Source organism: Leptidea sinapis, chromosome 5, assembly GCF_905404315.1.
Source record: "Leptidea sinapis chromosome 5, ilLepSina1.1, whole genome shotgun sequence".
NCBI classification, from domain to species: domain Eukaryota; kingdom Metazoa; phylum Arthropoda; class Insecta; order Lepidoptera; family Pieridae; genus Leptidea; species Leptidea sinapis.
The window spans coordinates 14,567,415-14,592,478 of NC_066269.1; the positions used below are offsets into that span (position 1 = coordinate 14,567,415).

Genomic DNA, 25,064 nt, shown 5'->3' on the forward strand with positions numbered 1-25,064 from the left:
TGTACTGAGTTATGTATTAAACTAAATGAAATAAAGATTTTAAGAAATTAAATATGTATAATGAACTTAGAAGTAGATTTACAGTTTTATTTTGAAATAGTAACATGTATATAAACGATGTCATTTAAGGGAAATCTTTATATTATAAAGGTTTCGAATAAGAATTGCTATTTATAAATGTTGCGCAGGAAGCAATAGATTTTTATGTGATAACGAGGGGTCGCTCTTATTTCGCCTGTGTACACTTCGATTAAGTGTAACGCGGCGATCTACCCATCGAATAGGTACTCATGAAAATTCGGCATTATTTTACAAAATCCACTGCTATATACAATGTTATAATTGATAATGCTAATGTCAATTTAAAAAGAATAGTAATGTATATAATGTCAATTATTATAGATTAAAATAGATCTATTATTAGATTAAAACAGAACAAATTTATTGTTAATGAATATTGTTATACTCTTTGGAATGCTATTGTAACTTTTGTACTTCATCCTGACTTGCACTAAGTGAATAAATATATTTTTTAATTTGAATTTGAATTGTCTTTAGTGCCAATACCGCCAAGTTTCGCAAAATCAATTCGAACCGTATTCCGCTGAATGCTGGAGTATGTAGTTTACTATTGTTACAGTCAACCACTTTCGTTTTTTTTTTTTATGAAAATAAGGGACAAGACGAGCAGGACGTTCAGCTGATGGTAATTGAAACGCCCTGCCCATTACAATGCAGTGCCGCTTAGGATTCTTGAAACCCCCAAAAATTCTGAGCGGCACTACAACTGCGCCTGTCACCTTGAGACAAGATATTAAGTCTCATTTGCCCAGTAATTTCACTAGCTACGGCGCCTTTCAGACCGAAACACAGTAATGCTTACACATTACTGCTTCACGGCAGAAATAGGCGCCGTTGTGGTACCCATAATCTAGCCGGCATCCTGTGCAAAGGAGCCTCCCACTGGTACTACTGATTCCTTGTGTGCAACACATGTTGAAGTAATTTTGCGGAAAACATTTTGATGTGATTTTGAAACTTGGCAGACTTAGCGTTGGGATCATAGATCTTAACATTGTATATATATATATATATAGGATTTCATTTATCACATGATTTAGAAGATGTATGTTATGATTATTTGATCCATACAGTTCGTAAATTATTTGTATGTAAGTTTAGTGAATAAAATGTAGTCATAATAATTATGTTTCTTAGTTTTATAATATATATATCATCTTAAATAATAATAATTTAAAACCAAATCATTTAACCATTATAACTTGTTAGCGTGTATATTTTTTTCCTCTTAAACTAATATTTACTTTGTGAAAATTATTAAAGAATGTGGTTGTAATTGTTTGTTACATTAAGCACATTATTTTTAGCCTATATTATAAATATATAACAAATGTTGGTATAAATAGATAAATAAATGATTTAGATTATCTTGGGTTCCAATTACTTTTCGCGGCAGTCATATTTAGAAATAAATTAAATTGGAGTGTCTGTTTGTTATATTGAAATAACCGTTTTTTTTACTATATATATGAAAATATATACCAGCAAAATAACATTTTTTATAATTTTTGTAGGTCTGTCTGTCTGTTTGTTCCGGCTAATCTTTGAAATGGCTAGACCGATTTTGACGGGACTTTTACTGTCAGGTGGCTGATGTATTAAGGAGTAACTTAGGCTACGTGTGATTCAGAAAAAAATCTTTTATTTGACAAAAATAAAGTAATATTGCAATGTCCAAGTAAGGTCGAACTCTAAAAATAAATTATTTGGCAAAACAACGTTTGCCAGGTCAGCTAGTTTTACAATATCAAAAAAGAAATTCTTTATATGCTATTCATTAGTTTTAGCATCTACCAGTTTATGTTTTACAATCAATTGTGTAGTTACTTAAGAGAATACCAAGAATAAAGTAATAGATTAGCAGTATTTCTGCCTTAACACTTTTTTGATATTTCGAACAGACACTTAAGTAATATTTATATAGCGATCATAAACTATGAGACACATATGTTTTAATCATAAAATATAATGACTGTATAAAAATCACTCTATACTGAAAATCTAAAAGTAATTTTGATTTAAGAAAATTCTAATATCAAATAAGGTTGAACTAAAATAAACAATCTCCGATTTATTCAAACAAAAGTACGAATTTAGGACAATGAAGCTTTCACACAATGTTTCTACAAGAAAGTCACGGGAAATGACCCGGAACGAAGAAGATTGAACGGTATAAAATACTGATCTACAACAACAATACAGTTAAATTGCGATACGATTTCAGTGAAAAGATTTAATACTTTCCTTTCATCCTCACCCTGTATACATACATCTTTATTCTTAACGAACTAGAGAGTTTTTTTTACACTTCCACAGGACCAGAGATCAATAGATGATGCGTTACCGTCCTTAAAGATCTCTAACTTCCGTTTTCAATAACGTGTGTCTAGTAACGGATACATTGCTGTCACCTTTTAATGACAAGATCTTATCTAACCATAGTTATATCCAATATAGTTACAGTCCAATGCTTTATGTCAATAGGGTATTGAAATGTAAGCGTAAAAAGATAGATTTGTCTACCTCTAGTAAGATAAACTAAGGATAGATAGGTTATTGAAAATTGCCGTAAATCAAGGAATATAGCAACGGATAGATTAATCTACAATGTTTACCCTATAATCTACAAACACTATTTTATAAAAGACTAGCTTCAAATGTGTTGGCAAATTTTTAACACCTTTTTGCCTATTTGGTTTGATAATGTAGATACCTTTCTACATCTGCACATAATTTTAAAATCTGTTCAGTATTTTTTGGTGATCCATTGTAAACAGTCATATTTCTATCATCTCACATCACATCTCTCTTAATGGCTACTAGAAACTCCTCCCTACTATTACCCTTCAGAAAACATTTTTGTATAATATTAAATAAATCAAATAACCAACAACTAAAATGGTATGTTTTGAATTTAGTGCAACTGCGTTTCAATTTAACTTTAGCCGTCAATAGCCACTGGTCAAGTTTTGAAGTGAAATTGCACTTCAGAATACGAGTAGTGTGAGTTGGTGGGAAATATCGAAAGTTTTATAACTACATAGATCTTTATCTTTAAGTGTTAACAAAATAAACAATTTTCATGACGTCTTCTATCTGAGAATATACTGTAGTTCCGTATTACCGAGCGATTTTGGCGCGTCAATTTTACGCGCGTGAAAGAGTCTATGCGTACTATTTTACGTGTAGCAAAAAATACTTAGGCCCCTAGCACATGGCGTATTAAAACGTGTAGACGATGCGCTGGAATTGCACTATACGCGCTTCAAAGGAGATTTGAACCCACCCTTGTATCCAAAACACACGGGGTGATCAAGGAACATGCATACACGCGTTGATACAGCGATAGAGACGCGCTGTAGTCACTCGTATCTTGAACGTTTTCCACGTAGCACACACTAAAATATAATTGGTACTGCGTCGCGGGGGTGAGGTGGCCTCGTGAAAACGCGCCTCCTACGCGCATCAAACGACTGTTAAACGCGCTTTACACGCGATTTTCGATCGCTTTTTCCGCGTGTTTGAATCTATAAAAACGCAAAAATCTACATCTACGGCGCAGACAACGCGCATTCCAGGAATGTGAGAATTGAAATTCTGTTTGAACGTTGCAGATTATCATTAAAGTTATAGTTTTATTTATATTTTACAATTAAGGTAAGTACAAAATTCAAAAGAGAGAACTCTTTGCATCATCATATATATACTTTATTTATTGTCTCTTTGAAAAAGATCCCTGAGTTATTTGACAAGAAAATATAGAATGAGGAAAATATACAAGCTAATATCATATGACATGTTTACTTGTTTATGAAGCCACCTGCCTTGCTTGAACATATTTTGTTTTACGAAGGCGTGTTTGCTCAGCTCCTTTACGCACATATAAAACTCTAATATCGTAGAAGGCTCACCTCATGTGCTTCGTTAGAAGGTAAATATTTTCAGGAAGATTATTTTCTTACGTGCTTCGAGTTACAAAATAATGATAATTTATCACACGTAGCAAGATAACACGTAAGTAATGTATCGCTTGTGATGGTTTTTTCACTGTTAGAAATAATTATTTGGGTATGAGATTATAATGATCTTTTTATAATAACGGTAGCAATTCTGTTGTCCTAGAATTATGATTTGTGTAACTAGCCTTTATAAGATAAGAATACCTTTTTAATAGTTATGATTATTTATTCAAACAAAACAAATCTTGTAACTATATTTACAATACTGTGACTATATAAAATTAAAACTATCATTACGTGGAAGGGTACCAAGAATACTGGCAGCATTTCCGCGTTGGATAGCCAGGCTGATCCGTTGACCGAGATAGCTTGGGTTTTCCAGTAGCCTTATTGAGGCGCGAAGATAGTATTTTGAACATTCCCCGCGCCTCTGGGCCCCACGGACCTAATGTCTCGACAACAAAGGGCATAAAGATGTATGACTCACTGAGACCAACATATTTGCGACGCTTGCCATCTTCGGCAGTCGAAGCAGAAGCCCCAGCACCAAATGACGTAACTTGGACATGAGAAGGAGCCAGAGTATCGACGCAAGTCGCGTCCTACACTAGTGCCCTTCCCCGTGCCCAAGCCACCAGCGTCATTCCATCAGGACGCTTACCATCGCGGCGGATTATACCATTTGGCTCTAAAACAGCTGCTATTTAATAGTAGTTTTATACATATAAGATTTGTGTTGACGTTGACACAGACATTGATATTTGAGTATGTACCTAACAGTTCAGCTACAAGAGAGAGGCACCAGTGGGGAGAATTTAAAAACGTATTTATTCTTTGTTCCAATCGAATAGTCACGGATGATTAAATTACAAAGGTTTTTTATATCTTCCTTAAAACTCAGCTGTGTTTGTGAATTTGCTTCTTATTAATGAAAAGATTAATTTTAAGTAAAATAGTCCCGTGATATTTAAATAAGCTGATAATTTTTTTGTCTGTACTAAAAGAGGTCTCTTATTGGGAACTGAGCATGAATTTTGATGCAAATGTACTCCTCCGGAAAAAGTTGAGCTTAAATACTGAAGAAGTGGCAAGAAATGAATATTGAGTAAAACAAAACGACACATTTCTTACGATCTTAAGACGCTTATACGTAGCTCACTCTAACGTTACTCTTGCGTAACTTAAAAAAACAACATAATATAACCAAAATATGATGTTTATTGCTTTTTAAAATGCTCTCCTTTACATTTTAAACACTTTTTCATGCGATCAAACCATTTTTTGAAACAGAAGGACCATAGATCTGAAGGCATGTTTTCTACTTGCTGATTGAACGCTATCACTGCCTCTTCGGAATTGGTAAAAGTGAAACCTCTAATCAAATCTTTGATTTTGGGGAAAATACAGAAATCTCAGGGTGCTAGGTCGGGGCTATGTGCAGGGTGGGTGACGAGTTGTACTTTTTCGGACGCTAAAATAACTTAGTTTTATTGGCCGTGTGTGAAGAACGCGGCTTTTTGGTTATCTTTCGCGGGCTTTTTTTTAACACCCTGGGTAAACAAATGATAGAATACCACTCGGCATTAACATTCTTTTGATCTTCAAGTGGAATTGTGTAGATAGGACACGTAGCTGAGAAAAAAATGCGATCATTTTTTTACCAACGTTTCTCGCCTGTCTCACTTTTGTTGGCCTATTCTCATTTTCAAACACCCATTCACAACATTGCTATTTCTTTTCGGGTGTAAAATAATAAATCCACGTTTTTTCCTGTGACAATGTCATAAACAGCATTAAAATGTCCGTGGTCGTACCTCATTAACATCTGTGAGCACCATTCCACACGAGCTCGCTTCTGCTCCGCTGTCAGTTCATGAGGGATCCAACGACAACAAAGTTTCTAAACTTTCAATCGTTCGTGTAAAATTTACTGAATTTGGCTCATACTGCTCCCCAATACTCGAATTGTCTCATAGGTATAATCGCGGGTTTTCTTCAATTAGCCGCTTAACAGTAGCCACATTATTTTCGTTGACAGCAGTTGAAAGCCGCCCTTCACGAAATTCGTCATGTAAAGAAACCCGACCTCTCTCAAATTCAGCAAACCATCGCCTCATGGTGCTCAAGCAAGGTGCTTCTCTCCCAAAAGCATTATGAAGACGAGCGGCACAGTCTTGCGGAGAGAGATAACTTTTAAAATCATAAAAAATCACTGTTCTAAAATCTTTTCTACTTAAATACATTTTCGTTGCTTACGTAGAACTTTGATGTGTAATAAAAAACAATTGACAAATGATTGATGAATATTTCAAAAAATATAACATTCGAAATTCAAATAGTTCCGATTACCTAGAAGAGCAAAACTTCTTGTTTGCCCCAAAACATTTGAAAAATAATTATATTTCTAATTTGATTTTGTACATTTTGCAATTCTTCTCAACGGTTGAGATGATCTTGATGAAGATGAGATCGTAGTGTAATAAAATTTAATTACTCTTAATAACATTACCTCAAATATACAATTGATACCAATTATTTAAAATTGCGAAAATATTTAGTTAACTTCATCTGCTTTGATCATAATTTAACAAATGAAAACTTTAAGTGACTTATGAAATTATTCGAATCAGTATTGGAATATCATATAATTTTAATCAAAATTGAATTGAAAAGGAGCTTACACAGATTATTGCCGACGAAACTTTTGTTCTTTGCATCAAATGGATGGAGCATCCGCAGGTTTTATTTTAGGGTATATAACCCTCTTAAAAAACAAAAAAAATTGTTGATACAATAAATGAGAAAGAAAATTAAATTTTAACGACCGATAATAAAATACCTACTATATTATATAATAATAAACAGTTACTCAAAGAAAAATTTGAAGAAATAGAAATTATGACTGTTCTTGTCAGTATAAAAAGATTCACAAAAATCGTCACATTTTTGCTCTTAATAGTGATTTTCAATATCATTACACTAGAAATAAGGGATTGCTTGTTACTAATTCTAGTAGCTTCATAAGCTACATAGCTTTAACGGTAAATATATACGATTTTATAATAAAGTCCCAGCCACTGTTCAGGCATTATCTATAAATATATTTAAATGTTGTATAAAAAAATGGCTCTGTCGTAAATCCTATTACTGCTGAATATCTACATGATTGAACAGCCTGGGACTAGATTGTGATTATTTTATAGCGATAGAAATGACTGTACAATATTGTATATTTTTATTGAAAAGAGCGCAAAAAAAGAATGCTGGGAGAGTTTCTGCGCCGCTTCTTCCCTCTCATAGCGCCATTTGTTTCCGAAGCGGTAGTAGTATCTAGTATGTTAGAATAGACATTAAAAAGAATTCTAAAGGAATCAATTTTGAGAAAATAAATGCTTTTTATTCCTTATAAGCCATATGAAACGAGGCAATAATATTCCAGGCAATTAAGTTTCGTAAAAGAAATTCAGTTTAGAAAATGTCCGTATTAATGTCAAAGGAGGAAAGGTAATCTATCTAGTCATTGCCAACGCTTATTGGCTGTCGTGACCTACCAGAATTCGGATATTAGATGATTTATATCCGAACCTCAACTCAACCTATTACTTTTATGAATACCCTTCTCATCACGACCTCGCTAAGTGATATCTTTATCACTTGTTTATCAAAAGGTAGTTAATAGTATTTTTACTACAAATAGAGATTTGTTAAAACACTCACGACTTCTCCCCCGTAGCTTTCACTTTCGTGGCAATTTGACTGATAAATGATACTTTTATTCACAATTACAAATCCTTATTTTTTTCATGTGAATCTCTAAGTCATTTTCATAAATAAGAATATCTAAAGCTATATCTTTTATTCATGTCAGGGTGTATGTCAGTTAATGTTCTATCAAAATTGGTACAGTCGCATCAAAGATACAAAAGATTAGAAAGCTGTTACAAAGGGTTAGGTGGACAAGGTTTAAATAATTTGGTTTCCTGGTAGGTATGAGTAATGTGTAAAATATGAATTACGTGACAAAAAATCCATAAAGATATCCAAAATACAGTTTCCTAAATATAAAAATTTTGGATCATTTTAAGCCTCATGTTTCGTTGCAACGATATCTTTTATGCAATGTTCTCTAAAAAATAATTTTTGTTATAGTGAGTTCATTTATTCTAAACTTAAAATATTTTAATATTAAATAATTATTATTCTAAAAATATCCAATCAAAGTCGAAAACATTTTTACATATAATAATATGACTGAATTAAATAGCAAGTGAGACAAAGCAAAATAAAAACAATAGAAGAAATGAGACACCCAGGCTATGCTGATTAGTAATAGGCATTTCCTAGAGTATGTGGCCATGATCAGCGTCACTCATTCCCAAGAAATGTCTCTTACATCGATCAAACAACAATGATTTTGTATTACCTACTGGTATCTCAAATAGAATGTGGCAAGTCATTTAAGATTTTGGACTATATATAGATCCATTTTCTTTTACCATATATATTATTACAAAACCATTGGAAGAATCTAATTTTAAAACAAAAATTACTAATGGTATTATATGGTATTATATTTGTTAAGTATGCTGGTAAAGAAAAGAGATTAAACAAAATGAGTCTACCTTAAATGTGATAAACTTAAGACACACAATATGATACTGCTTGTCAAATTTTAAATATGTATACCCTACTCAATATTCAAGGTTGAACTTGTTGTAACAAACTAGAGTTGCTCTTGATCGATTTAGTGAGTAATGGTTAGTAATATCGCAGCTGAGTTAAGACCTTCATCACCCTTAATATAATCTATCTAAACAATAACTTTGATACTTACTAATCAAAAGTGTTTCTAAGCTGTTTTCAGTCAGTTTATAAAAATAGGTTGTATTTTTATAAAGGAAGTCATCATCAAATTGAATGGCAAACATTAAACTACAAAACAGCAAAATCTAACAGTGCAATGTATTTACAGTATAATCAATAAACCCAAAAAAAATTCAACAATATATTTTGTTGTATTTTATATTTCGTATGCGACATATTTTATAATTTGTTAGATTTAATCAGTGCAACCTTTTGAATGCAAAGTATTAGCTCGTATCATCAGTAAATTTTAGTAAAGTTTGCGCTGTTTGTCTATATATCCGCTAAATACTCCTTTAGGAGTATTCCGCGGATATATAGCAGCATATATAGCGCGGATACATATCAACATATGTACATACATAGTAAACTACGTAACAGATTTTGATGCGGTTTTTACTATCAGTTAGATTAATTTACACTAAATGTTTGTATATAATAAAACCTATTTTAGTTTTAATGTCAGTAGAATCGACAATATTTTCACAAAAAGTCTCAAAACATACATTTACTCTAGAATCCTAAAGAAAATTTGCTATGGCATATTTCTATCTGCTACAATTGACTCACAGTAACTATTTCTTTTGTAACACTAACAATAATAATAATTTAGTTAAAATTGTGTTCTTTGCGAAGTTTTTTTGTAGACTTATTCAGTAATTATTCCTATCTAAACATGAAACTGTTATTTGGGATTAAATGTACAATATGTTTGTCTTTTACAGCATAGCAATCTAATGAATAATATAATACATATGTGGAATGGTCATTTTTAGATTTAAATTTTCTATGTTATTGTTTTATTGCACCTTTGTACTTAGCAGTAAGTATTGTTTTCAAAAGGTTGTAAATAAAGGGATTGAGAAAAATTCCCAAATAACAGATGTTTAGTTAAGATATTTTAGAAAGCGTGGGAACGTAAGTATAGTTTTGTCTCGTGGCAAAAATGTACATTATAAGTACTGAGAGTGTAAGAACGAAGTATGACTGATGCGGGGGTGAGAACCCAGGTAGTAAGTAAGATATAATTGTATGGGACTCAAGCGGGCAGTTCCTACTTAACTTCGATGTACGACAAATCTCTGTCCTTTAACTCTGTCAATTGTTTCTAATAAATATACTCACTTTAAATTAACCGCCCCGTGATTCCTTAATTATAACATCTTAATAAACATTTAGTATCCTATCCAATAAATTCCGATACTACACATATATATAGTACATATCTTCCTTGATTATAACGTGTCTTACACATATTTTAAATGAAATTCTTTTAAAAGGATAGACACATTTACGTCTGCTGCGGACCAACCTTTTCAAAATTATGGCAAAAGTGAATAGAATGGTACGTGGAGCGGTAAAAAATATCCAAATTTCAATTTAGATGACGGCCTCAAATTATCTAACATCTAGGATCCAATAATCTCCAAATTAAAACCCAAACTTCACAATGACAATTATAACAAATACTATCTCAACCGCAGTTCCCTGAAAACGTGCTCCTCCTGTTAGAGAAATAAATTTCAAGAATGTGACTTTTAAATAAATTTACAAGGAAACGCGTTATAATCAATTTAAAAGTTTTTAATTTAAATTAATAATACCTCAAAAGATATCAAAGATAATAAAAATCACCCAGATAATATCTTCTACGATTCTCTTCTCCAGACTCAGAGCCATTCCATGAGTCACGTCTAATAAATCTGCTAGAATTGTGTAACATAAAGTCGGCTGCAAACACTCAATAAAGTTCACCTTTTTCAACTATAAGTTTTCTTATTTCTCTCTTGAAATCCGGGGAGGTTGCTAGTATTACATAAGGCTTATCTAATTTCATGCTAAATTAGGTGAAGTATCTAAAGTGCAAATCAATCGAGTCTAGATCAAAGACAGTGATTCGGTTTGATCTTTTTTCCTCCTAATATTCCACGTGAAAAGGCAAGGTCAATTGCTAATAATACTGAGACTAAACGATGGTTCATATTTTTTCCTCGAACTTACTCGAAATATAAAAAACAAGTCATAATTTTTTTATTATTGCAATCCCTGAAATTTATTTCTGTTGTCATTCAAATCACAAACACCGTTTCGAAAAGAAAAGCCATTCACAAGAAACAGTTATAGTATTTTCTACTTTGGTCTCGTTTAATAAAGTTACCATAACTACAATAAGTGATTGCTAATGACATTCATAATCAAGTTCTGCAGGTGTGATATTATTATTCTAGGTTGTAATCATAATATTAATAAAATGTTGATAAGTATAGCTGTCCGTGATAGAATTGAAGAATTACCCTTTTTAATCAAATTATTAGATAATATTTATTTTAAAACAAACTCCTCCGCCGTGTCTATCTGTCTGTTCGCGATAAACTCAAAAAGTACTGCACCGATTTTTTGCTATTTTCACCAATAGAAAGCGTGCTTCTCGAGGAAGGTTTAAGTATATAATTTATTAAGTTTTTGTCGGCATATTTGTAAAAATTAATGATTTATGTTGGAGGTATCGGATAAAAATAAGCCGTCTGGAAGCGATTTCAATGAAAACACTGTCTAAGCCCTTTGAGATATAACAAAATAATTAATTGTAGAATTGTGTATCTTTTATAGGTCTACAGAAAAATCTACAATGGCATATGTCTATCTCTTAAAGATATCATACTATATATACTTAAATACTTCAAAAAATTGGCAATTATAAAGCGGTAATATAAAAGCTGTTGTTACACAAACACGATATTAATCCTTATCATTGCATTACTATATAATATTATAAAATCATTCAGAAATACGTTTTTGTTTCATTTTTAACTCATTAACTTTACATATTTCCGATGGCTTTCAAGTACATTATTCCAGAATACTTACATCATTTTTTCCATTGACAGAGCAGCGTCTGCCGCGTCATATAGTTTAAAATAAATAATTGATAAAGTAAAAAAACAGAAATGCATTTATTAATACAGAAAAAAAATCTACTACAACAATGAACTTAAAACTAAAAATCTTAAAAAATATAATACCATAAATAAGTATATTATTAAATGGTTGCGTTCCTTTTTTGCATCCCACCCTTGGGGCAAGGTTTGTTTCCCTTCGGATGATCCTAGTGCCTGCGCCGTTGCAGTAGCCGATGTGATACTACAGGGCATGGATATTTTTATAAAAAGCTCTGTAGTACCGATCGGTGGCAGATCACAGCCCTAGTTCGATGCGTCAGTTAAAGCAGCATCTGACTGCAAAAAACAGGCGTATCGAACTTGGGTTGCGGCGCTGGGCACAAAGGATCCGAACTGAAAAAGTTCTTAAGAGGAAATATAACAGTGCCTCCAGATTTTTTAAGCGGCAAATCGTCTGTGTGTAATCGAAGCACGTCATCAAAATCGGCGAGCAGCTTTGCAGTTACCCGACCAGAACACGCAAGCTGCTCTTGGTAACTTCAACCAGCCGTCCTTGCCGCCGTTGCACATGAGGAATGACATCCTGGCCCATACGGCAAAAGAGAAAGCCGATCTCCTGTGCGCTGATTTTGCCTGCTACTCGACTCTTGACGACAAAGGAAAAACACTGCCGACCATCCCGCGGTGTCAGAGCTCTATGCCTGAAGTACAGTTCAGACAGATTACTGTTAGGCGAACTCTGTTTTCGTTGGACGTCAGGAAGTTGAGCGGGCAGGATGGCATTTCTCCAATCGTGCTTAGAACGTGTGCCCCTGAGTTGACGCCAGTGCTAACGCGTTTATTCCGGCACTCTTATTCTAAAGGCGTAGTCCCTGACTCATGGAAGTCAGCCCTTGTCCTTCCCATCTACCACTTTACCACTAAAAAAACCCCATTTGTCGTATCACCGCTCTTCGACAACACGTCCCTTTAAGCCTCGCCTAGTATCGAAGTACTGGGTCTCGAAATCTCGAGCGATTGCCAATGCCGTGCCCATCTGGAGGGCATATCCAAATTGGCTTCGAAGAAGCTGGGCGTCATCAATAGAACACGGCAATACTTCAAGCCGGCCCACATTCTAGCGCTCTACAAAGCGCAGGTCCGGCCACACATGGAGTATTGCTGTCATCTCTGGTCTGGCACTCTCCAGTATCAGCTCGATCCATTTGACCGCGTGCAATGCAGAGCAGCTCGAATTGTCGGGGACCCAGTGCTCTGTGAACGGCTGGATCACTTTGCGTTGCGTAGAGATGTCGCTTCATTGTGTCTTCTACCGCATTTATCACGGCGAATGTTCCGAAGAGCTGTTTAACCTGATTCCTGCCGCCGAATTCCACCTTCGCACGACACGTCACAAGTTAGGATATCATCCCCACCATCTGTATATGTGGCGGTCCTCTACAGTGCGGTTTTCAAGGAGCTTTCTTCCTCGTACTACAACGCTGTGAAATGAGCTTCCTTGTGCGGTGTTTCCGGGACGATACGACATGGGTACCTTCAAAAAAAGCGCATACACCTTTCTTAAAGGCTGGCAACGCTCTTGTGGTTCCTCTGGTGTTGCAAGAGAATGTAGGCGGCGGTGATCACTTAACACCAGGTGACCCGTACGCTCGTTTGTCCTCCTATTCCAAAAAAAAAAGGTGTCCCTTTATGCAAGGTTCCGAATATACTGGCAGCGTTCCTCCTTTGAATAGCTTCGCTTATTCTTTTTCCGACGTAGCTGCCAGCTCTTCGGTCTCCTGTGATGTCGAATAACCTTTTTGCTATTTCCTTAAAAGGCCTACAGCGCTAGGACCCCATGAACCAAGGGTCTCGCGACACCGAATGGGACAGAATTATATAGGGAGCCTAGACCCCTGTATTTGCATGCTTGAGCTTTTTCAGCCGCTTCACAAGCCGCGCCAGCTCTGTTGTTGGTTCCATGTAGATGGAAAAATAAGTAGAGTTAATCAATATGGCGAGATGTACTGATGTACTGAGACTGACTGTGAGTGCTATAGACCCAAATGTTGTTAGGTCTACTTTTGGTGATTTCGCAAACATCCAGTTAGTATGCCAGTAGCTAGTAGTAAAATATTTTATCTTCTTTCACATCAGTATCGACTCACTTATATGTGATCGCCTCGCTTTGAATATTAGACTAAATAGAGTAGTTCAATTCATTTATTTACTAATCAATAACTTATATCTAGAATTATATTATATTACTCTATATTTAGAATGGAATAAGTTTAACGTCTTAATATAAGTTGTTTAAAGAATGGTATTAAGTTACAAGTTTTTTATATGTTTTATGAATCTAGTAAGCGCTCGTTTCACCTTGATTCCTGATAATTTCTGTGTGTCCCGGAATCGAATAAAATTCATGGATGAGATAAATACTTTACATGGAGTTCAGACAACTTCCTAATTATTAATTTGCATGATCATACATGTGTTTCCTTAGAGTTTCCAAAGCGCTCATGAAATCAGATAATATTAAAAATATTATCTCGCAGCAGTTACTCTCAATTTATTCTAATACATAAATAATATTTAGAACTTTAGCTAAAAATACAGAGAAGAAAATGGTTACATTCAAACATGTGTATACAATTTAACTCTTAATAGTGATTTTCATTATTATAATACTAGAAATAAGGGATTGCTTGTAACTAATTCTAGTAGGCTTCATAAGATACATAATAGCTTTAAGGATAAATGTATACACTTCTACAATAAAGTATAGTCCCAGCCACTGTTCAGGCATATATAGAAATAAATTTAAATGTTTTATAAAAAAATGGCTCTGTCGTAAATCCTATTACTCCACTGCTGAATATCTAAATGATCGGACAGCCTGGGACTAGATTGTGATTTTTTTATAGCGATAGAAATGACTGTACAATATTGTATATTTTTATTGAAAAGAGCGCAAAAAAAAAGAATGCTGGGAGAGTTTCTTACGCCGCTTCTTCTCTCTCAGAGCGCCATTTATTTCCGAAGCGGTAGTAGTATCTAGTAGTATAAGAAATGACATCAAAAAAAATCCTAAAGGAATCAATTTTGAGAAAATAAATGCCTTTTATGCCTTTTTTTAACGAAGATAATCTAAACATCCCGAAAAACATAATTAGATTTAAATTTAATACAAATTTAAATTGTATCTTGGAATTCAAAGCACTAAAATGTGATGGCTTCAGTTATTAGTTTAAGATAATATTTATCTGTTATAGAGCTTCTACATATTCTAAGTTTTCAGTGAATTAATTGGATAGACTTAACTTCAAAGTATTAAGTTACCATTCATAACGATTTGTTCTGAATAATAACTAGTTTTCTCAGGAGATTGAAATTTGTGTCAACATAATAATAGCAAACCATACAGCCGTACGTAAATTCAGTTTACTAAAACACTACAAATACCAATAATTTTATAATTCAGTTCAAAAGTAGAACACATAACTATAGTAATTATTCATAATCCAAAAAGGTACCAGAATACCTAATAAAACAAGATAAAGTGTGTTTAAGCTAAGCTTACTGTGGAATGAGCTTCCTTGTGTAGTGTTTAAGGGATGATACGACATGGGTACCTTAAAAAAAAGCTCGTACACCAGTTTTCTTAAAGGCCGGCAACACTCCTCATGTGTTGCAAGAGTATGTGGGCGGTGGTGATCACTTAACACCAGGTGACCCGTACGCTCGTTTGTCCTCCTATTCCATAAAAAAAAACATTGAGCAGGAATGACATCACTATCGTATTTTTATACATTTGGTTAATATACGCCATGCAGATAAAAAGAATCAGAGAGCGTTTGGAAACATAATATTCAAGCTTTAAGGAATAATATGCTAGTAAATTAAGAATATTACGCAAAAAAGTATTCATAATTGATTCACAATTTTTAATATCTTTACAAATAACACATCAAACCAATTCATCAGCAAAAAAAAATGTTTAAGGGAAGACAGAGTCATAAAATATACCAAATATTTAATAAAAAATATAAGACGTTAAAAGACAGAATCTTGAGGAGTAACCCAATTAGAAATTTTAGAACCACACAAAATAAATGTATATATTTACGGACAAATATCGATCGATCATAAAATTAAACAATCATTGCAGAATGTGGCCAGGAAATCACAAAAAATGTTAAATTTTCCATACAATATAAGTGATCAATATTATCAAATGCTTCTTTAACATCTAAAAATACAGCTGTATTGCAAAAATATATCCAAATATGTATTGATTAGTACGGACACTATTTCTAATATCAGCAATTAAGATGATTAAATTATCTAGTGTATATTTTTACCTTTTCAGAATCCGTAAAGATTGATAAAATGACATTATTATTTTCAGTAAAATATTTCAGTATTTGTTTGGAATTTATTTCAATAACTTATGAAAGCACGACGATAAAGAAATAGGCTTATAAGGGTCCACACAATTAGGATATTTGTAAGGCTTTAATATAGAGAAAATACGCTGTGCGTTTTCTATTCTGAAGGAATAATAATATTAACATTGCCAGATATCCTTAAATATTTTAAATTCAATTTATATGAGATAAAGTCTGGAATACTAAAAAAGTTTCCCTTCAATACAAAAATCATCAAAGATTTAGGTTTATTGAATATTGTAACTTGCTAATTTGTGGGAGGTTTCCTTGCACAGAATGCGGGCTAGGATACAAGAATTGTTGTGCTGATATCTTATGTCTTAAGAAAATGAGCACAATTCCAATGCGGGTGGCATTGGATGGATTGGCATGGATAATTAACTGTTGCTAAAAATTGGCTTAAGTAGGACAAGAACATCCGAAATAGGTAGTGGAAAAACCTACGTTCATTACCTCGTAATAGGGCGATGCTGTGACCCTGTGCAATGTGATCTTTTATCGCCGGGCGGCAACATCCATTCGGATCTCTAATGCCAACAACTTATGATATTATGCAAGAAGTTAAGAGAAAGCTATCAGAATTGATTAACAGAAATGATGTGGTCTTTCATAATGATAACGACCACACACATCTAAATATTGCTAAAGCCGCTCAATAAAAATTAAGAGTTTGCCTGAGAGGTGTATATGCATCCGATATATTGCCTTGACCTTGCAGCTTCAGAATTCTATCTGCTTCTGCCTCGGCTATTTGGCTAAACTCTTTACAATTTAAAAAAAACATGTTTCTAAGAAATACTAACACTTATTGGCCAACAGTCTGAAATAAACAGATTTTATTTTTTTATTTATTAAAAAACGATAAACGGCGGAGCAAGTAACTAAACAAATTACTTGTATTTTACATATATTGTTACAGCGAGCGGTTACATATGATCACCTTCTGTTGACTGCAGTTATAGGTACGTACGCATCAATAACACTTATATAGGTATTTGTATTGACACATGTTAGGATTGATCACGCTACACGTAGGTACCTACAAGCCGGAAAGGGCATTATAAAGGAACAAATTTCTACACATAAATCTGTGCAAATCTGAAAGCAGAGGAGAACAGTTGAGACTCAAAATATTTTATAGATTATATTGTAGTATTATAGATATATGATTATAATAGATAGATTACAAACACTTATAGATAGATGATTACAAACACTTAACTATTGTGCATGTCAATGATATGTTGGACACCTCCAACACACATTGCTATATAGACGACAGTACCAGGGGCACACTGAAATGATCGGGAATACAATATTTCTGATTGAGTTACAATAAAACCTTTTTTAGGGTTTGAATTCTGGCCTCTCTTAGAACCTTAATGACATTCATATAATTAAAAAAGAATGTGGTGTCGTGGGACACCAGGTAGGAACGAAGTTCCTTCGGCTAATGTAGAATCGACACAAATTGCAAAAAAAATCGTGCTCAATTTTATGTAGGTTTTCTAGATTTTTCTCTTAAATTTTGCTGATTAATTTTTATTTAAGTACAAGAAAGTATTTAGGAAATTCAGTATTTTAGGAAATAATATTACTTAAAATAGGTATTATACACTACTCGCTTGTGTATGCGACTGTCGCGCCTGCGCACGTCTCATTTAACGGTTTTATTCCACGCACTTTTTTCCACGTATTTTTTCTTACGGTTTTACTATCACATTTTTTCAGTTCGGTCGCGCAGCAAAATCCTTATCCCCTCTAAGCCTGCCGTAAGGAACTTCGTTCCAATAAACTTTAAAATACAGAGTTTTGTGAAGTCGGTCGCTAACCAGTCCTTTATATTTTATTTTAATCAGAAATAAGTTGTGCCGATGTCACAATATTTAAAAAACAATACCCACTCTTTATATTGGTTACAAACACTTAACTATTTTTTTGATAGCAAAAAAACAATAAAATCCAGTATTTTGTGAAGTGGGTCACAAACCATTCTTCAATATTTTATTTTAACCAGAAATAAGTGGTCGCAATGTCATAATATTTAAAAAACTCACTCTATTTCGTTCATAGAAATGTATATTATTCAAAACATTATCATATTGCAATGAAGCGTTCAAAATTACACAAAGGTACTCATTGTCATGAGAATGATGCATGTTTAAAGTAGTTCTCATCTGCCCCAGTTTTAAAACTTTACGTGTTGCAGAAGCTGTGACATTTTCTCTGTAAGAGACAGACACGCCACATCCCGGATTATGTGTTTATTGCCGTCAATCTGGACTTAAGAGATTTATATACGTTGTTTCATCGATTACTCGTTGCAGTTTAAAGTTTATTGTTTCAAGATCACGTGAAATAAATTTATATCTAATTTTACTCTAATTAAAATCATTGTAATTTTAACTATCCGTAATGCAAATAAAGATTATGAATGATTAATTGTCATTCTGTACATAATTCATTTATAATCTATGAAAAAAATATCCCGTTATAGGAGAGGTAAAGTATTCAATTTCGCGTCCATTGTACGTTCGTCAGTCAAACAACTGAATTTTGACTCTGTTATTAAGTTTAACAGATTGAGGTGAATGAAATTTTGCATGGATTTTTGCTTCGTATAGCAATACATTTAAAATGCGTATTTTAATCGAGTGCAACGCAGAAGTACTCGAAGTATTGGGATCAGTACTCGAAGGATTAGACAGTTTATGAAATAAACACAAAAAAAAGTATAATTTAACCTTTATTATAATATCCAACTTGCTGACCTAACAAAAAGTATTTTTTTAATATGATTAAATTATTTATAAACAAAAATATGAAAGAGCTGTGTATATTAAGTCTTATTTTTTATTAGAAATAAAAGAATGTGATCAACTTAAAATAAGAGATCAAGAAATTCGCTGCACTTAAAGCCTCGCTGAAACTAAAAGAGTATTTTATCAGAGAAAAATGGATGGCCCTCACTTGCTTGTACAGATATCCTTGGTAGTTCTCAGACCTAAATATAGATTAAGTAATTATAAGCCCTTTTATGTAATGAATACCAATTTGGATCATAATGGCTTGATGTCCAGGATGTTTTTTCTAATTCTTTAAGAAAATTTATTCAAGTAGGCGTTACTATGCGGAAATCCATAATTATACACACGCGGTGCGCTCGTACGCTACGGACGTCTCGTTTCGGTTTCTTAACAATTTTTATTAAATATTTTAAAGTGAAGGTCAATTAAATTTCTGCTTTAAGCTGTTACAATAAGTCACAAAATTGTGTAATATAGTTTGCAATTTGAATCTCACGCTCGCCCAGTATCTCTTGGCACTGTGATCACAGAACAACGGAAAATACACAGAATCAACATGTCGACGATGCGATCACCGCCTCATCATTATAACTCAGATTCAGATCTATCGAAAGTGAAAACTGATGATCCTGTGTGCAGTTCAGTGAGAAAGCGAAAACACGGGGATGACTTCACAGTAATTTTCAATCAGTTCAGTGTGGAATTAATGAATAATTTCAAAGTCTTCAAGCAGGAAATACAAAAAGAAATCTCAGAAATTAACAACAATCTTAACTCTGTCATCAAAACTGACTTTAAGCTCTAACATCACAGAAATGAAAAAAGAATGCAAAGGTATGTCAGTCTCTATACGTGAATTAGAAGGTCAGCATCGATCAATGCAGTCCAAGTTAGATGAAACTCAAAATTCAGTGCAGTTTACGTGCAATAAAGTTGGTGATTTTGAGATTAAAATACAAAACTTAAGTAAAGAATCTAAGAAAATCATCAACTTGGAAAAAGAAATATCGAATATCAAAGAGCAAAACCGTTACCTGAGAAACGACATTAATAATAAAGAACAACAAGACAGGAACTGTTTAGAAATAGTCGGATTACCCGAATTCAAGAACGAAAATTTGATGAGCATCGTTCTGAAAATAGCTGCGGTCACTGGAGTCGCTCTCGACGAGAAAAATATCGTTCATATAAACCTCGGTTTAACTCGTTACACCCAAAGTTAAAATACAAGGACGACACAACAACATCGTAGCAAAGGTCAGTTTCCGCTTACTACGAGATGTATTATTATCGAAACTCAGGAAACTTCGACTGACAACCAAGGACATAGACCTGCCTATAGACCCAAAACCGATTTTCTTTAACGAACACCTAACCCCGTATAATAAACAACTATACAAGAAATGCAGAGATTTAGCGAAACAGAGGCTGTATCAATTTGTTTGGACAAAAAACGGAAGGATTTATACCAGAAAAAACGACACCACTCATGCTATACAAATAGTGGACGAAGAGGACCTGAAGAAAATTGTAAATTCCTAATGCATAATAACAGGATCACCCAGGTTAATTTTTTCACTTTGTATAGGTCGTTTTTGTAATTCAAACATATACTTTTATTTTATACATTTATATATTATCAAACTTATCTCTCTATCATCCATACACCTTTATACAATTTATCTGTTTCGATGTACAACTAACCGCTCAAAATTCTGTCGCCTCTCTATTTATAATTACTACTCTTTGACGCCACTGACCAGAAGGTATTGTATTAAGTGCATAAACAAGTTATGGTTCACGCGCTTTGTATTGGTGCGATCTTTGATTTTACACAATAATTATTGCAGCACCAGATTTCTTGTGACTTGGTATTTTTCTCACATGGTTATATTGGTACATAGGATAATTATTTGGAATATAGTTTATATTTTTTATTTTCTCCTTCTTAATATGCAACAAAATTTACAATTGAACTGTTTATCAAAGTCTATTTTTATGAAATCAACTATTTATAAATACTTAAAAAATACATTAAATATTTTTAAACACAAATTACTACCTACAACACATAACAGTCTCGCACCATTATTTAGTGAGCGGAGTATAATACTATTAATTTATTCACTGAATGTATTTCTGACTATTTTGTTGTTCTACCTACCTGATTCTGCTAAAACATTGCGATCATCTGTATACTATTTTGACTATTATAGTAACACACGTTAATACTATTATCGTTTACGTGCCTTTGTATATATCTTTGTAGGTATTTCGAATTTTTGTCGCATACCACTTGCGTATATTGTGGAGAATTATTTGTGTATGTACTGTTTAAAAAGTTTAATGAACTTGACTTTATTTTATGTAGTAAATCACACACAATTGTTTCCGGGCCTGGTTGGAGTTACTATGAATGCATTAAGATTAATAATTATAGAATTTGGTATTATACAAGACCAAATATTACATATAATTATTACTATATTAATTATGTTTATCTTGAAAAACTGCCTAATATTACAAAGCTATCTGACTTTATTTTATAAATCTGTTGCATCTCATATTATGAAAAATCTCTCACTTAAGCGTATGTTAAAAAAATATATGAAATTGTTTTTTAACATGTTAAAAACCAAACGGTTGGTTAACCAAAACGGAAACATGATTCATAGATATATCTTAGAAATCGGTATATATGCTTTTTACAGACACGTCTATCCTTTAACGTTTTCAAAAATTGTAATAGTTATACAATTTAGTCGTTTTACGTCGTCATAATGAACAATAAGGACTTAACCGTGTACTACCAAAACGTACGCGGACTTAGGACGAAGTGCTTAGAACTGCGGCAAAGTACTTTATGTAACGATTTCGACATTATCATAGTTACAGACACATGGCTGCATGACGGAATATTTGACGCCGAGATTTGCGACGACCGGTACGACGTGTTCCGAGCGGACCGCGACCTAGCTTCTACTGGCAAGAGCACTGGGGGCGGCGTCATGATATTAACGCGAAGAACTTTAGGTGTCACACTATTGGTACTCGACTCGAGCGCGTCTATTAAGCCTATCGCTGTCGAGTTGATATGGGTTTCGTTGTCTATGCGTGTCTGCGGTTCTCATTCGGATTTAATTATTTGCGCTGTTTATATACCACCTGAACCACGAATAATGTCCGATAATATAAATGCTTTAGAAGAACAAGTCTTGTTTGTTAATAATTTACATACTAATTCAAATTATCTAGTCATTGGAGATTTTAATTTAAGCTGTATTTCCTGGGAAAACGATTGTCCATTATTCTTAAAAAAAGGCCCCAAAGAAGTGCAGGCTGCTGGCATGCACTTAGTGGAGGAGTTAGAATTTATAAATTTAAAACAATTTAACTTTCTTAAAAACTACGCAGGCAATACTTTAGATTTATGTTTTTCAAACCTACCACTTCTAATATGTGATAACCATACTCCGCTGGTTAACGTAGATCGTGCTCATCCTCCTTTTACAATTAACATAACAGACTTTAACAAACAGCCGCTACGTGAATCTTTTATTCCTAGGAGAAGTTTTTATAAAGCTGATTACGCCAGTATTAGTGAAAATTTGAGCGCACATGACTGGCCTAGCTTATTGCGAACAGGCACTATCGAGGAGGCGGTTGATGTTTTTTATGATATTTTGTATGCTTGTGTAGATAAGTACGTCCCTTTACGTAAATCAAAACCGAGTAGATCGTACCCTAAGTGGTACAGTTCTGCTCTTATAAAAATTGTCAGGGAGAAGTACAAAGCTCACAAAAGATGGAAGAAATACGGTAACCCAACAGACTATGACGAATTCACATTGCTTCGCTGTAGGGAGCGACGTGTACAAAAACAATGTTTCAATAACTTTACTTCAAACTGCCAGGTCAATATCAAATCGAATCCTAAATTATTTTGGACTTTTGCTAAAGCTCTTCGATGGGGTTCCAGTTACCCTAAGTCTTTAAGTATGGGCATCGACAAATTTTTGGATAGGAAAGAGATTTGCGACGGTTTTAACTCATTTTTAAAAACGCTTTCGTTAATCACCATAAGACGGATCAGTTTCCAGAAAACGTCTCTCATGGGCTAGACGCATACTCATGTGTACGAACAAATCCCACCATTATTCTTAAGATGCTCCAAAACCTTAACACTAGGAAAGGCGTTGGTTGCGACGGTATTCCTTCCACATTCTGGCACTTGTGTGCAAAAAGTCTTGCCCTGCCCTTATCAATCATATTCAATCGCTCTCTAAGTGAAGGTATCTTTCCACACAGATGGAAAACAGCATACATCGTGCCTGTTCACAAAAAAGGTAGCAGGACAATGATTGAGAACTATAGGGGTATCTCAATGCTATGCACTGTAGCAAAGTTACTCGAACTTATCGTATACAATTCAATTTATCATATAATTGCTAAATCCATTCCTCATGAACAGCACGGTTTTCTCAGGAGGCGATCGACTTCCACGAACCTGGCGTGCTTCACCGATTATGTACTTTCTAACATGCAACGTGGTGGTCAGGTTGACGTGATCTACACTGATTTTGAAAAAGCTTTCGATCGTGTGGATCATGTCACCCTTCTCCACAAACTGCAGCTCCTTGGAATTCATGGAGATTTACTTCGTTGGGTACAGTCGTATCTTTCAAATAGATCTCAAGCGGTTGTGATTAGTGGTTACAGGTCTGATCTCGTTGATATTCCCTGCGGTGTACCACAGGGTTCGCATTTAGGGCCATGTTTTATAATGCATATCTCATGATATCGGTTCCTGCTTAGCTAACTCTGAATATGTTATGTATGCTGACGATAAGAAGATATATCGTAGTATAAAATCTATAAATGATTGTCAGTTGATGCAAAAGGATCTCGACTGTCTTTTTGAATATTATAAAAGAAACAACATTACAGTCAACATACTCAAATGCGTGCAAATCAGTTATACGCGTAAATCAAAGCCCTTTGACTATAACTACACCTTAAATAGCACACTTTTACAGAAATCCAAACATGTTCGCGACCTCGGAGTATATTTTGATCACAAAATGTTACTCTGCGACCACATTAACAACATAGCAAAAAAAGCATAAGAAATCTGGGCTTTGTCTTACGCACGTGCAAACCATTTTCTGATATAGAACCTATTAAAGTAATCTACTATGCATATGTCAGGAGTATTCTGGAATATGCTTGTCCAATATGGTCTCCACAACATATAATTTACAATGAACGCTTGGAACGTATAAAGAAAAAAATTCTTAAACCAACTAAACTACCGTAAAAAATTACACACCGGCTCTTATTATGACAGTTGTAAAGCGCACAAACTATTAACGTTGGAGCAGAGACGCATTTTACTTGATATGAGCCTACTATTTGATATTGTGAACAGCTTTGTTGACTGTGATAAATTGACCTCTAAAATATCATACTGTACACCGTCAACCCGCACGAGGCACACGAATCTACTATATGAACCACTACACTATACAAATTATTCCAAAAACACTTTCATATCACGAGCAATACATACTTACAACACAACCTTCAGTCACGTAGATCTTTTCACCATAAATAAATCTAAATTCAAATCAGAACTCATTGCTACTTTCAATGATACATCTAAGTAACTGATGCACTAACATAATATATTAATATGTTTATTTATTTTACCACATATAGTATACATATTTATGTATTACTTTTTATGTATATATTTAGTAACAGTTTTTTTTTATGTAATGAAACGACCTATATAATCTCAAGATAAATCTCATTTTTGTTTAGTAGGTATGGTAGGCACCATGTTGAAATTTTTCGGAAACCGAAATTTAATATAATATAATATAAGGGAAACCTTTACAATAATAATGCCAATAACATGGCATTATTATTGTAAAATATTATTAGTTGTTTATCTAATCTGTAATATGCTGTTGGTTTTCTTAATAAAATAAAATAAATAAAATACAAATGATTTAAGTTTTC

At 33.7% G+C, this 25,064-nt stretch overlaps 1 protein-coding gene across 1 annotated transcript; it reads left to right on the forward strand.

The window, feature by feature from the left end:
- Positions 1 to 21,820: 21,820 nt before the first annotated feature.
- On the forward strand, positions 21,821 to 23,161 carry LOC126964735 (uncharacterized). Its single transcript, XM_050808009.1, has one exon. The coding sequence runs from the start codon at positions 21,821 to 21,823 to the stop codon at positions 23,159 to 23,161; it is 1,341 nt and encodes a 446-aa protein (XP_050663966.1).
- The last annotated feature ends 1,903 nt before the right edge of the window (positions 23,162 to 25,064 follow it).

Excerpts from the sequence above, each read along its gene's own strand:
- LOC126964735 (XM_050808009.1), top strand. The coding sequence starts at position 21,821 with ATGAACAATAAGGACTTAACCGTGTACTACCAAAACGTACGCGGACTT.